At 35.5% G+C, this 15,530-nt stretch overlaps 1 protein-coding gene across 2 annotated transcripts; it reads right to left on the reverse strand.

The window, feature by feature from the left end:
* Positions 1-383: 383 nt before the first annotated feature.
* sh3d21 (SH3 domain containing 21) lies at positions 384-14,908 on the reverse strand. 2 transcript variants are annotated; one of them, XM_084088370.1, is made up of 17 exons: positions 14,602-14,908; positions 14,286-14,462; positions 13,196-13,353; positions 13,033-13,090; positions 12,027-12,139; positions 11,357-11,447; positions 10,748-10,809; positions 10,269-10,314; positions 9,803-9,897; positions 8,885-8,983; positions 8,406-8,457; positions 5,602-5,664; positions 4,780-4,903; positions 3,851-4,064; positions 1,462-1,643; positions 1,311-1,374; positions 384-859 (listed from the first exon to the last, which is right to left on the reverse strand). In XM_084088370.1, exons 2-17 carry the CDS (start codon positions 14,287-14,289, stop codon positions 830-832), a joined length of 1,455 nt encoding a protein of 484 aa, XP_083944496.1. In that variant the 5' UTR covers positions 14,290-14,462; positions 14,602-14,908; the 3' UTR covers positions 384-829. The 2 variants fall into 2 exon arrangements, with proteins under 2 accessions (XP_083944496.1, XP_083944495.1); XM_084088369.1 differs by lacking the exon at positions 14,602-14,908 and adding an exon at positions 2,503-2,571 and having other exon boundaries at positions 14,286-14,482.
* Positions 14,909-15,530: the final 622 nt, after the last annotated feature.

Genomic DNA, 15,530 nt, shown 5'->3' on the forward strand with positions numbered 1-15,530 from the left:
GACAAAGCAAAGTCATTCATGCCATTCACAAAGCAACTTTTAAATAGCATTTGCAGTGTTATAATATGTCAAAATTGACCTGGAGCCAATTGAATTGTCTTGTGTCATTCCAAAAGATTTATTTTCCATCAGACCACTGGGGTTATGGAACTTTTTTTTTTAATTTATCTAGGAATATTTGATTACTTTATGTTTAAGGTTGCTTGCATTTAGATACCTGATCTGTATTTGTATGTCATTGATATCTTCCACTCCTGAAATAAAGCCATCTTGTTTCATAGTCTTAACACAGATAAAACTTTAATGTAGTTGCATTCAAAAAAGACATCAACTCATGTTTATAATTTAAGTGTCTGACTTTGGAGCAAAAACATTTGACCATCATCAGTGGAATTATTTATTGATTTATTTTCTACAGAATACCACAAAACAGAAACATATTATTAATAGAATGTGTATTAATACGTTAAAATATGGCCTAGTTTAACCGTGAATATCTTGAATATTTTATATTTACACATTTCAAAATGCACATATATATATGTTTAAAAAAAACAAGTGGAGAGGACTCCCAAAACCAAATGAGCTGATAAGCAGTATATGACAAACGAAACGTCTTTTTGTAGTTCTGCTCCCTGAATGGAGCTCAGCCTTCTGGTCCACTGGATTAGGAATTATTCAACAAGTTGCAAATGCTGGATTTCCATATCTGTCCGCACATTTTTACATTCCCTCAACACTCCATCATTGTCTTTCTGTAGCCTTTATCTCCATGTCCCAAAGAAGGATCACTTGGGGATTGTGAAATACTCCTGGTGTTCAATGGACACTATTTTTTCCTCAGAGCCTCCACTTCATCCTATAAATATAAAAATATTGATTAATAAGTTGTACTTAGCATTAAGGGAAGACTAGCATTAAAGGTGAGACTATATTTAAATTCGACAGTGTAAAATCTACAGGTAAACAATCTGCATCAGGGTAGAAGAGATTTTTTATTTATTTTTTTAACTTCCAGATATATATTTGGCTATTTTTAAGGTTGTTTATGGATAAAATAGGAATCCTTATGACTACGGTTACGTGATGCAGATGTTTTGTCAGTTCTATCATGTTGAAGAGGTTGTATTTTTAACTCACTGCTGCTCTCTTGAGGATTAAGACAGTATTTATTTCAGTTTTTTTTTTTTTTAACTGAAATAGCATTGACAGAATTGACATAATTGAAATCGACTTCTATTTTTTTCTCTTTTACAAGATATGAGACTTTATTATCTTCTCAGAATAGACTCAAATCTCACAACACTCACCTGTAATCTCATCCGTTTTTCGGACTCGTTCTTCAGTTCATCTTTAAGGTCATTCATGTCTCTCCTGGTGAGGGAAAGCAAAGAGGAATATTGCAATAAAAGAAATGTGTGATACGATCATTCAGGGGTGGTAGTCGGGGTTTATACTCACTCGTGCTGTGCTTTGAGGAGATCCAGTGACATACGGAGATCTTTGAGTTCTATCAGCACAGAGGCCAGTGATGCAGTCTCCTCCTGAACCCCAGCTTTGCTTTCAGTCTGTGTCTTGGGTGGTGAAGTGCTCTTAGTTCCCTTGTCTGTCTTGGCGGGAGGAGCTGACTGAGGCGCTGTAACCTGTGAACAAATACCAGCAGCTGAGCAACTGAGGGATGAAGATGGATATAAATCCTAGGACAATATGTTAACAAATGGCTGAAAAAAAAACAGTTAAAAAAAAAGTTTGTGGTCAGTACTTTTTTTTTTTTTTTTTTTAAGAAATATATACTTTTATTCAGGAAAGAGGTATTAAATTGATCAAAAGTGACCCAAAAAATATTTTTCAAATAAATCCTGTGCTTTTAAACTTTCTATTTATCAAATATTCGACTGTTTTGACAAAATTATTAAGCAGCACAAATGTTCTTAATGTTGATAATAATATGAAATGTTTCTTGAGAAAATAATTTCTGAAGGATCATGTGACACTGAAGACTTCTGAAAATACAGCTTTGCATCACAAGAATAAATTACATTCTAAATACATTCAAATAGAAAACACATTTTAAATTGTAATAACATTTCACAATATTACTGTTTTACTGTATTATGTTTGATCAAATAAATGCAGTCTTGGTGAGCATAAGAGACTTCATTCAAAAACATCTTACCAACCTCAAACTTTTAAACGGTGATATATATCAGACATTTAAGGAGATGTTTTATAGACAAAAATAATTCCATAACGTAATATTAATTTTCCAACCTTTGGTAACACTTTAGAACAACTTTCATTAATAGGCCCTTAAAACATTATATAATGCTTTACAGATCAATAGTTAATGTGCATTCAAATATGAATATTTATGATAATATTACAGACCGATATGAATTACAGTTTCTTATATTTGAAGGTACATGAGGTAATCTGATCTGTGAAGCATTATATAATGTTATAATATTATTATTGAAAGTTATCGCAAAGAGTTATCCAAACCTCTGGAATATTTTGTGGTAATCCATCTTTCTCTCCTGAAGTTTCATTGTGGTCAGGTTCATCTGGAACCTTTATGAAAAACAGATGTTATTTGGATTATTTATCAAGACAGACTGAATATTTTAACTCATTATTTTAAAAGAATGATTATAATATGTAATTATTATATATATATAATCATGATTAATTATTGTAATTGATTGACAGCCCTAATTTTTGATTTTCCTCATTTTTATCATCATTCTCCATGCACCTCCCCAGACATGCTTTGGCTTGAGTGCCGCATCTTAAGCTTTGAAAACGACAAGTTCAATTAAATTTTTTTAGGCTTGATTCATTAAATTGAGAAGTTTGTTTTGTTGCAATTCATCTCTTAAAGTCCCCCTGTGGTGAAAATCAAGTTTTTAATGCTGTTTATAGGTCTATGTAGTGTTTTAAAATATGCTTTAAGACAAACCATGTGCAAATTCATAAGTCAACACCATTGCTGAGTATTTTCTCCTTAAAATGGCAGTGAACCAAAGACAGTCTCAAAACTCTGCTTTGAAAATGCAGTTGTTCTCTGCATCACAAATATGTTGTAACCAATCCCATCAACAAGCAGGGCGGGCTTTAGCATATCATTAGCAATACATTTAGCAATATAGCGGGTGAATTATGTATATGATTTATATTACGATGTTATGATGAACTATATGCCTTTCTCCACTGACATTCTAAGTTGTTCAAAGCATTTCTAAGGATGATGATTTTTGGAAGGCAGCTGACTGACTCTGAAATGGCGAATGGGAACATGGTTTGTGTAACATTAGCAACATATTATTAGCTGTTTGATAACCTAGTCAAGCCAAAGTCTAGTCATATGAATTAACGTTATGTGTCTGTCGTTGAGAGCAATAGAGAGCAATACATATAACACATCACCATTCTGACACATCGACTTATAGACGACCCTGTGTAATTCACTCTTCCACTTCTTCTGAATCAGTTTCTGGTTCAAACATATATGGCTGAATTAAACCAGTTTTTCCACTTGTCATTGTGTAGCGTTTACTAAAGTAAAGTTGACAGAGTGTATCAGGTATTTACAATGGTGTGATTGAGTGAAGGCGAAGACCAATTTGCATATTCATGGCTCCGCGTATAATGGTGTAGTTACATTCAAGCTATTTTAAGGCATGAAGAAATAATTTTCACAGGAAATGTTTAAATATGTCATCTTGGTGTTCAATGATGAGTTTTAAGGGATAAAATGATTGACTACAGGGGGACTTCAAACTAAAAACCAATCAACTTAAATCCTGAAGCGTTTATGAGTGTCACGTCTGTGCCTTTGTGTTAAGCTCACTTGTGCGACAGTGGCGAGGGCTGTTGGTGGTCTTCTCTGTGGAGGTTTGGCTCTGTTGGCCGTGGGATGGCTCAGTTTCTCTGAGGACACGTCTACACCGTCAAACTGGTCAGGTGTCTTATCTTTAACATCCTTAGTGTCTTTAACCTCTTTCTGTACCGGCGAGGCAGGGGGCTGTTGTCTCGGTGAGACAGCTTGTGGCTCTTCAACATTTCTAAGAAGGGGAAAAATGCATTATGCATATTACACACATACAATATATTAAAATTCAATACAGGTTTTTGAGTGTGTGTGTGTGTGTGTGTGTGTGTGTGTGTGTGTGAGAGTGTGAGTGAGTGTGTGTGTGTGTGTGTGTGTGTGAGTGCATTGGCTTAAGAGAGTGAGGTCATTAAGTGTTTGCAGAAGAGGTTCGTCTTCAGCTGCTTCTAAATTTGTGTCTAATGTGTCTTAAAGTTTTGTGAGCTTTTTCAAACAACACATTGCTTTGATTTGTTTTGGAAAATATAATATTAACTGTTAAATGCTTGTAATTTCTTAGTTTGTGCATGCAGTTCTGTCAGAATGACAGTTCTTTCTGTAAGCTCTGCCTTGAGCACATGGCAGTTTCTATTTTGTATGTGCTCACTTAGAAAAACAGGAAACAGGCAGTTTGACTTTGTTTAGTCCCTCAGCAACTCATTCAATTTCCATCGCTCTTTACAAGACTGAACATTCACAGGCCCTTTAGAATAACACATAATGCTAAATGACTATCTGATGAGGGGGAATTCAGTCCCAGAGGAAAATAATGTTGACCGATGGAAGGGGATTTTTATTTTTTTATTTGTTTCAGATTCCTTTTATATTTGGTGTTACTTGTGATGAGAGTCTCATGAAAAGCCTAACAGAAGGTTGCATGCTCTAACATGATTTGCTAAGGCATCTCTTACTTTGGTACTAGTTTTATGGGCTTCTCTTTGGCAGGTGGTGGAGGAACAGGTGGTTTGTGTAGACCAGGCAACTTGATTTTACCAGGTGGGTCACTTCGAAAGTCTTTAGTGTCTGGTTTCTCACCTGTGTGCAAAGACAAGAGATAAATACCATCATATTGGGTAAATTCCATTAGACAGCAGTGCTTAAGTGAAGTAATAAATGTTAGACATGTAATATAAATAAATATTTCATAAAAATGAAATAGTTTTAGGGTGTGTTCACAGTAACATTTGTAGTTCGGTTCTCGGTTCATTTGGTCCAGACCAAGAGTGAAAACGATACATTTAGTCCTGTTTTGCGACAGAACTTACTGGAAATCCAAAACAATGATGTGTGCTGGATTAAATGTGTAGATATTTTTACAAGCCAAGAACTCACAAAAAGCTTCGAAAATAGTCAAAACAGCTCCAGGAATTCCTCCGTTGAGGAAAATAATCTGCTGCAGGAAGACAAGGTTCCGATGCCCGTGTCAGACTGTAATGGTTTATCATCGTAACTATGACGAGAAGAACCAGGTATGCTTGAGCATTCTGTCTTTTTTAGAGTTTGAGACCCACCTTTTCAGAGGTCTCGTTCCGCTAGTTTGGTGCGCAAAAGGGTTCGGATGGCAGCGTTCAGTTATTAAAATTAACTGCAATTACAGAGCAATCGCACCAGAGTTCGTTTTAATCTAACCAAACCTGCCAAATGTGAACACACCCTTAGATGTAAATTTACTCCAGAATTAGACTGATGTTATATTTTTAGAGGCTATTCATAGGTTTGTTCTGAATTATTACTTTTAGTCTCTGTCTTTGGTTTCGTATCGGAGCTATTCTGGTCCATCACTGGCATCTGATTTCCTGAGATATAAGAAGATACAAGAATTATTTGTTTTTTCCATCAATGCAACAAACAAATGCAACAAACATATGTAAATGTCATTGTTGCTTCTTCTTCTCAAAGTTAATGGAAGCCAAATGTTGGCATTCCCTCCAATAAATAAAAAAGCCCAAGGCACTTGCGTGGGGTATAATATTAAAAAGGCATTATCAAGATGTTAGATTAAATGGTCACCCGGATGAAGGCTCTGTTGCATCGTGTAGGTTGTGGATTTTAATATAAAAGCCCAATTTTAATAAAGCCTTTTTAATAACACACCCCACACGATAGGACAGTTTGCTGGATGGACTGCCAGAAGGCCAGCCAGAACCCTTAAAGCTATTTTTGCAACCATTCTCTTTACACACTTTTAAAATTCAAATCACAAAATAAACATCACTTTGAAGCATTCTCACAACTAAACAGGACACATGCTGGAGGTCTCAGTGGCATGAGAACTTGTAACTTTCCCTGATAAATGAGCATTTGTTTCCTGTGGCTACACAAAAAAAATTCTCATGGGTTCCCTGAATAAACCCGAATGGCTTTAAGCATTAACAGCAATTAAACTGTGTCCTACAATATAGACCAGATCTCTGTCCTCATTCAGAATTAGTCTTGTGCAGTCAAAATAAAAGACATTAAAGTCTAATCTAAGTCAAAATCAAATGGTTGCACAGATCTTGCCAGAGCCATAAATATAACATGTCATTATTTTAAGTAAACATCCTCTCTCATCACATCCCATCGACCACTATGACAAGATCTTTTCTTTTGAAACCAAATCTTCAATACAACACTATTAAAAAACCCATTCTATGACTTATGTAATTGCAAAGTTGTAAAACAAGGACAAGTGATATAACTGCAAATGCACCTGGAGAAGAAAAGAAATCCAAGAATAAATACAGAAGAATAAATACAGTCTATACATACCCTGTCAGTTTTTCAACATCACAACCCTATGTTCTTATGGAAATGAAGGCGTATATATAGAGAGCAGAGGGGTGCTCCACTCTGCCCTTGCCTTTCTCTAGAGTCTGGTCACATGACATCTCTTCATGGCCTACAACAACTTCCTGTCACAGCCCCACACAGCTGCATCAGTGTTTCTTAGAGCGGTTTGTGGTAACGTGTTATGTGTAAGAAAGTCAGATTCAGCAAAGAACAGAGATTTTTGCACCACATTTCCAGGCTTTTAACATCACTTTAACACTGTCAAAGACACAATTCCGCAGCAAAAAAAAAAACATGATCATCCTGGGGGAAATGGCAGAAAGTTTCACACTTGAGTGCGAAACAAAATGTGAGATGAGCAAAAAGCCTACTTCCTGTCCTAGAAATGAGATGTCAATACCAGGTGCAGAAACTGCATTTTAAAGTTTGTAGTTTCTATCAGAGAGTTTCTGTGAGCTACCAAACATAAGCTAACTTGTTAATTCCTCAGAAATTTCATAAGTTCATAGAACATAGAATGAACATAGATGAAAAAAAAAAACATACAGTAGCTATTCAGTTGTCTTTATTTGAGCATGCTGTGAAAATAATAATAGCAATAAAAGTAAAAAACTGAACTTGAACTTCCTCTAGTTAAGACTAAGTGATATCTAATAAGGATTGTGTCTCATTTAAAATAAAGGAAGTATGTGACTACTGTGGGTTTGACAATGATGACATATCCTTCATTAAAACCATAACTCACGAGTCATTGTGTATATTTATCACTAATGAATTCCATCTTTACTGGCATTCAAGTATTTTTGTCCTTTGATAAAATATATTCTTATTTGATGAAGACATCTGAGTTGTTATAAAGACACAAAACAGTTAATCAATTCAAATTCTGTTTATCAAGCTTAGCATATGCCTATATACTATTTTATAGTATATAACTTTGAATGGACTTTTGTATATTGATTTACAGATACTATAATAAAGATGGACAAAAACAATATTTTCACATAACAAAAAGTCTCCCTATGTAGGATACCAACCAGCAAACTTTCGATTCAACCATTTAAAAAAAATGACAGTAACAAGTGCTTCAAAGACGGCCTGACATGTGCCACTATGTAGATTCAAGATGAATGGCGTGCTCAATTCCTTTTGAGTTTAATTTGGGTGCTCTTCGGTCCAAGGTAGAACATCTAAGAGGCAGTGTAGAGAAAGAATTCTCTGATAACCGAGGCACTCCTTAATTAAAATGTCTTTATTACAAAAATGACATGTCTTAACTGGACAACTTTAAAATGCCCACGCGTAGCGACATGGAGACTTCTTCAGGGCATAGTGAAGCAGATAGAAAACTGATCTTATAATGGCAAAGACACACAAGTAAAAGCAAACACACAGGTGCTGACAATCAGTGTTGAAGGTCTGCAGGTAATTGCTAGGACACGCCTCTCACACGGTTCTCAGCACTAAAGCTATAAATTACAATAATAAACAGAAACACAGGCAACAGTTGTCCAGTTAGGACATGTCATTTTTGTAATAAAGACATTTTAATTAAGGTGTGCCTCGGTTATCAGAGAATTCTTTCTCTACACTGCCTCTTAGATGTGCCACTATGTTTTCCATCTTATTAAACCTGCTCACACACACACCTATAATCTCTTAATGCAACTATTTCTAGCAACATTTCCAGCAACTGTACGTTCGATATAATCTGAAGAATCATGTCGAACCAGCCCTGCCGCTATGACAGGTGCTGATGTCTTACCTGATCTTTTCTGAGAGCCAAGTCTCACCGGTGTCTGCCCTGCATTCCCAGTCTGTGTAGGGAACAAGAAATTGTCAACCAGATATGGATTAGTCCTTTTGAGGAGGTTAACGCTCACACTCTTTTCATGTAGGAAGAATCAAGTCACTGTTTTTAGTGTTCCTCTCTTCTAATGGAAACCTCTGAGTCAATCTCTTTTAATAAGCCCAAAGTAACAGGAAGAAAATACAGTCATGTACAGACCACAGTTAGCTGTCTTGTGTATCAAGGCATTAAAAAAAGATTTACAACCTCCAGTACGTTCCACCTTAAAACCAAACTATTTGTAAACTAGAATGAATATCCTTGGCGTTAAATCGGTTTTCTGAGCCAGCGCATTAGTAAAAGCCCAGAGCAGTGTTGACAAAAGGGAGATTCCCATTCCTCTAACAGTGCACAAATGGGCCAATCATGAGAACATTTCTCTGTCCCACACTCACATGAAGAGCATCCCTTGGGATCACCATGACGAAGTTATCAGGAAAAAAGCCCCTGTATCCGTTCAGTTCCCCCTCCCACCAGCCTTCGTCCTCAGTGGCCTTCAGGGAAAAGAAAAAGAAATGAAAAACATAAAGCTGACTGACTCGCTGAGCAGGAAAAGATACTAACTTGTATATGGGGTATAAACAAACAAATTAGGACGTTGTCAGTTATGAATACACATATATCACATCACTCTTTTTGTGACATTCTCTTTTTGTTTCATATACACACTACCTAGAAAAGTTTGGGTTCAACTAAATATTTTTTTCAAATAAATGTATATTTGTATTCAGCAAGGATGCATTACATTAATCAAAAGTGACATTTATAATGTAGATTACCATTTTAAATAAACACTTTTCTTTTAAACTTTCTATTCATCAAAGAATCCTGAAAAATATTAAGCAGCACCAGATCAGGATATTAGAATGATTTCTGAAGGATCATGTGACACTGAAGACTGGAGTAATGGCTGATGTAAATTCAGCTATGCTATCACATCAATAAATTACGTTTTAAAATATATCCAAATAGAAAAATATTTCACAATATTACTGTTTTTATTGTATTTTTGATCTAATAAATGTAACCTTAAAAAAGCATTAAAAAAAATAATAATCATGTAATAAGTGAGATATTGTATAGCCATGTGGTCATATGCGGTCAAAATACACACCTTCAGAATGATACAAAATACAATGATGAATTTTGTGTTGGCATACTGATCACCTTGTCAGGGTTTATTATTTTGCTGTAATCATCAGCTGACTGTAAATTATCCTTTACATACAAATCGGGTGAGCGACATTGTTTTCTTTAGAAAATACACTGTGTGTTGTATAAATAGAAAGTAGTCTGTTGGTCACATGACACACCTTGCTGATAATAGTTATGACGTCTCCCTTCTTCAGGTTCAACTCGTCTTCGGCAACAGCCGTGTAGTCGAACATGGCCTGACAACATTCTTTTACTGTGGAGGAATTTAACATGTATTCAGTGACATCAAATTTACTGCCATTGTGATCAAACTTATTAGCAAATTTTCCATAACGGATTTGCTCTGGCAGGTTTGGTGGGTGAATCTAAAAAGCACATGTTCAAAGCACTGCTCTTCTGGTGTGAAACTCTTAGGGAAGTCCTTTAAGAATAGATCTTTTCATTCACTGATAACTGCAATAGCATTGTCTTAAGATTCTATGTACTTTCTTTGTCACTGTTTATTATAGGAATAGTGTTACTCTGTTCTCTTCAAGCTGAAGAGTGCAACCTCAAGCTCCAGCTAAACAGCATTTTAATTATTCAACAAAAATCAACTGTATGGTATGTTTTTAGACTTCTCACCGCTTGATGTTTTCCTCCGTAAACTTGGTCTCTGTTGTCCCTTTCCCTGTTAGAAAAAAGTAATATCATAATATATAAATAATATTACAATAGAATTATATTAATTAGTGCTATCAAACTGATTAATCGCATCTAACATAAAAGTTTGTTTACATAATATATGTATGTGTATATATATGTCTGTGTATATACTGTATAGATACACACACATATTTATATACACATATATATGTGGATATGTAAATATACATAGACACACACAGACATATACATGACACACACAGACATATACATGATATATATATATATATATATATACACACACACACACACACACACACACACACACACATATATTATGTAAACACAAACTTTTGTTAGATGCGATTAATTGATTTGACAGCACTATTGTTAATATAATATAATATAATATAATATAATATAATATAATATAATATAATATAATATAATATAATCACTTCTTTATTGAAGACATCTTCAGAGAGTTTAGGCCTGGCTTTGGCTTCAGTTATCTTGCCATCTGCAAACATTAAGAGGGTTCAGAAAGACAGTAGCAAACATTCACACAGAACGCATATTTGTTTTGAAAAACAAAAATGGACAAAAAAGTTAAGAGATTTTCAGCATTTAGTCATTGTTCTAGGCTACTGATTAACATTGTTCTAGGCTACTGATTATATACGGATTCTGTTATTTCCATTTGCCAACATGAGGACCAGAACTGTGCCAGTAAAAGTAAAGAGCCAATTGTGATGATAATAAAACAAAGAGACATCAGTCAAACCTTAGGCTAACTAAAACCAATATCAATCGGATATGTCTGACAGAAACACTCTTCAGGAAGCATGTGTGGATTTTTACTATATACAAACGATTTCTTGAGCCTATACTGCGAGATCCACTGTGAGATTGGTTCATCACAAAAATAGGATGGCCAAGCAACAGTTTGCTGTGTCTTTGTCCCAAATATTACAGAGGACACTGTATCAATTGCAGCTATAAGACGATGCTCATTATGTGAAAGAAATGCAAATCCTTACAGCTCTAGTTTTAGTGTACAAGCTCACCTTTTGAAGGGACAAAAATTTCCTTCACAAAATTGGACGGAAAGGCTCCTATTTGGTTATTTTTCTTTCCCATCCACCATCCATCTTCAATCTACCAGACAAACAAGAATGCAGATTAATTTGTATTAAAAAAGAAACATGACATTGTTACAAATATAAAATCTGATTTAGAAGCATAAACATTTCCAACCATCATATATACACATTCAAAATATATACATTTCATTGATTTCACATATATTTACTTATTTGTTAAGCAGTCACGTGAAAAAGTGAAATGATGTATGACAATGATCTGACAGCCATTATCACACACACACACACACACACACCTTCGGGGTGACAATATTTTTTTTAAGTAGGTGCTCTGATCATATTGTCAGGGTTTATTATTTTGCTGTAATGACAGCTGACTGTCTTTACATACAAATCAAGTGAGCTAACATAATAATTTGAAAAGGAGCAGTGTGAACATTCTATCCAAATAAAAATAATACAGATTTTTTTTATTATTATTATTATTTTGATTAAATATTCCATTACGTTAACATGATGAGACTACCACTTCAGCAAGTATGTAGAAAAACATGCTACACGAAACCATCCACGTAAAATCTACTTAGCTCTAGTTGCGTTTATAGAAATAGGGTTTAATTAATATAACTGTTACCTCTCTGATAATCTCGATGGTCTCTCCGACAACCAGCTCCAGCTCGTCCTCGTGCAGGGAAGTGTAGGGAAAAGCCACCTCGCATTTCCTCGTCTGTACCTTTGGTTTCTTCGCTGGAGAATTGAAGTAAGTGGAAAACATATGAAACATGTCAGTACGTTCAGATGCGAGAACAAACTAAACTGAACAGGACTAGACTGCAAAAAGAACTTCTAGCTTTCACTTTTATGACAAGCACTGTTTTATGGCGGATATAGGGCAGCACTAGCCTATGGATTTTGGCGAGTATAATTTGAGACCGGATGTGGAGGCACAAACCCTTTCATTAGCCTACTTATTTTAGTCTGCCAAGTTGAGATTCTTTGGACAACTTCAGACACTTCGAATGAAAAGGTTTTTGAATCTGCCACTGAAAAACTCATATTCATTTATCACAGATCTGGATATTTACGAGTCTTTATTCTTGTTGGGGACTGGGTTGTAATGTATAGATTTAAATATTGGGGGGGATTATCTCCCCCCCAACCCCCCCACAAATTATGCCCCTGCTTCTAACACGTAGTGAGTGAGGTGTGTAGACCTATCGGTGAATTATAGCGAGAGCGGTACTTTGATGTCATACACCAATCCTCTGCGCCGCTTTACACACGATTGAATCACTGACTCAACCGATTCGTTCAAAAATACTACTGACTTCTCAATATTTGCATGAATTCTATCAAAATATAGAAAACGTACAACATTTGTAATCTGTGTCATTTTAATTAGTGGTAAATTCAGGGTGATTGGGACACTTTTTGCCATTAAGATGACTTGGAAAAAGTGTCCCAATCAACCTGAATTCACCCCTATGTATGGTCATCAGATTCATAATTTTAAAACCCTCACCTTGTTTAGTATCACTTCGAGAATATTTCAGCATTCAGATTCAAATGAGACTTGCAAATGATTGATTTGTTCACTTAAAAGATTAATTCACTAACAAAATACTGTTATTGAGACTTACATTTCCTCAAGCTTCTTGGTTCTCTGTTGCTGTCCCCTATTAGGTAAACAGGCACTTCCTGTGGGTAGAGAAGAGCTATTTTGAATATATGTATAGGAACTAGGGGAGCCATGGCAAGGCTTAAACATGACCGCATGGAAACAATGTTCTAATAGATCCAGACCTTGACGAAGTTGCCAGGGAACATGCCTCTCTTTCCTCTCAGATCTCCCTCCAGCCATCCTTCTTCTTTGGCCTTTGAGACATTCTTTACCACATCCCCTACACACACCGTTAACTCATCTGGCATCGTCGCCTCAAAGTCTAGAAGCACAAGCACCTCTAGAATGGACAAAAGAAAGGTGAAGCCATTGGGAGTTAGTAGATTGGAGTGTTTTATACAATAGTTTGGCTTGTAAATTATGTTATCAGCTAACCTATAAGTATCTATAACACATTTTAACATATTTATATCTATTCCAAACGTTTTCCCTTAAAATCAATGCAAAAATCTAGGCCAGATAAGATTGTTGCACTTTGTCAATCACCAGTAAGCCTTATATTTAATGAAATACCCTACAGATAAATGCGTCTAATTATGTGAAGGCATGAAAAAACATGCCAAAGAGATGTGCCTTTCAAGTGCAATACTGGAGCTGGACATCCATGAGCAATGTGTTTCAACAGGCCTACAGGTATGCGAGTTGAACCTGAGCGACTTGAACTCAGGAATGTATATCAGTACAAAGAGCCCTGCGCATGATTCACAATGGCATTGCATACATCTGATTTCCTGTAAGAAACCCTTCATGTGATTGGTCAGTCTGAATCTCAAGTCTCAATGACAGGCAGTTTATGGTCTGGTAAACTCATAAAAACAGCCTTTAAATGAGATTAGTGTCTGCACATTTAATAACATAAACTGCCATCTCAAGTTTATTCACCATATAATGTAAATTGAAATATATATAATATAGTGTAACATGAAAATACACGCAGAGTAAATTAGTGAATAATTAAATACACTCATTTTGTACATCCATCCATCCATAAATGTTAGTAATAATATTAAAATATTAAATATATACGACAAAAAGCAGCTCATTCTAAACCATTCGTCACTTATTTGTAACTTATTGCAAAATTATATTACACTTGTTATATTACATTTCCCATTCATTTTGGCTACCGTTTACATAACCCAAAAATCACAAACACTACAACTTGGCAAATCATAACAACAAATTATTTTCAAACAAGGCTTAAAAACTCACCCATGGCTCCTTTAAAGCTGTGCTCAGAGCACCAAGTCAGACAATGCAGATTCTGTTCAGTTCTCAAAGTGTCACGGAATCCCTGTGAATTACTCAATCCAAATACAGCGAAGGCTTTCTAGGACCTCCTTCTTTCTAGTCAAACATTAGCATTGTTGAAGAAAACAAAATTCTCACCTAGTCAAGACACGTTATACAATGAGAGAGAGAGAGAGAGAGATAAAAGTGTGTGTAACAGGTGAGACAGGTTTGTATTGGTATGAGCCTCCTGGTGTCATGTGTCACAGCAAACATTACTGACAGTAGGTGTACTCACCTAGAAGGAATTCAAGGAAAAACCCTATGTTTAAATATAACTGTGATTATATGCGTGTAATCTTTGTAATAAGAGTGTGTCTATTTTTTATTGAACAGCAGATATATAATTGTACTTTGACTGTAGTGCTATTTAGAGCCTGTCAGGCCAGTTTACGCAAGACCATTCAAATAGGTGTAGTTCACAATATGACTCAATTATAATATGGTGAATAGGATTATGATTTTCTTGGTCAAAAAAAAAAAAAAAAAAAAAAAAACCTTCTAGTTGTCACGTTTTTTGTTTGTTCAGATTTTGTTTTTGACCTGTTCATGTCTGTTTCTAGATTATTTTTGACTGTGTTCAGTTCATGTGTCCCTGTGTGTCTGTATTCCTATCACCTGGTCATCTATTATCTCGTTAGTCGTGTCAGCTGTGTCTCGTTTCTTTGATTTATCCCAGTGTATTCAAACCCTGTGTATAGTTCAGTGGTCAGTTCTATGTTGTTTTCGTATGTATCTATCGAAAAAGAGTAGGGGTGTAAGTGTAACCCCGGCATCCTAGCCAAATTTGCCCCTTGGCCTCTGTCTATCATGGCCTCCTAATCATCCCCATATACTGACTGGCTTCATCACTGTCTCCTCTCCACCAGTAAGCTGGTGTGTGGTGGGCGTTCTGGCACAATATGGCTGCCGTTATGGCTGCTCATCTGCTTTTCTGTAGTATGCATTATTAGTATGGTGTTTACTGAGTTTGATAATATCATTTATTTCTTTTAATATCAGTCTAATGCATTAATCCATTAGCCTTTCAGAGTGCCCCCGAATGTGAATGTAAGAATAAATGCAAGTATATATTACAAGTTTGTGTCTGTCATTGTATTTATGTGAATGGCATTTTACACATTTGTGACTACTTGTCTGCAGCTTCAAATTCAGAATACAGGTTTG

Source organism: Abramis brama (genome assembly GCF_963993115.1).
Source record: "Abramis brama genome assembly, chromosome: 17".
In the NCBI taxonomy this organism is placed as follows: domain Eukaryota; kingdom Metazoa; phylum Chordata; class Actinopteri; order Cypriniformes; family Leuciscidae; genus Abramis; species Abramis brama.

Bases quoted from the DNA above. Each gene is read 5' to 3' on its own strand.
- sh3d21 (XM_084088369.1), bottom strand. The intron at 13,091-13,195 runs GTCTGGATCTAT...CTCTACCCACAG, and splicing joins TCCCTGGCAACTTCGTCAAG to GAAGTGCCTGTTTACCTAAT. The intron at 4,904-5,601 runs GTAATAATTCAG...CTTTGCACACAG, and splicing joins ACCAAAGACAGAGACTAAAA to GTGAGAAACCAGACACTAAA.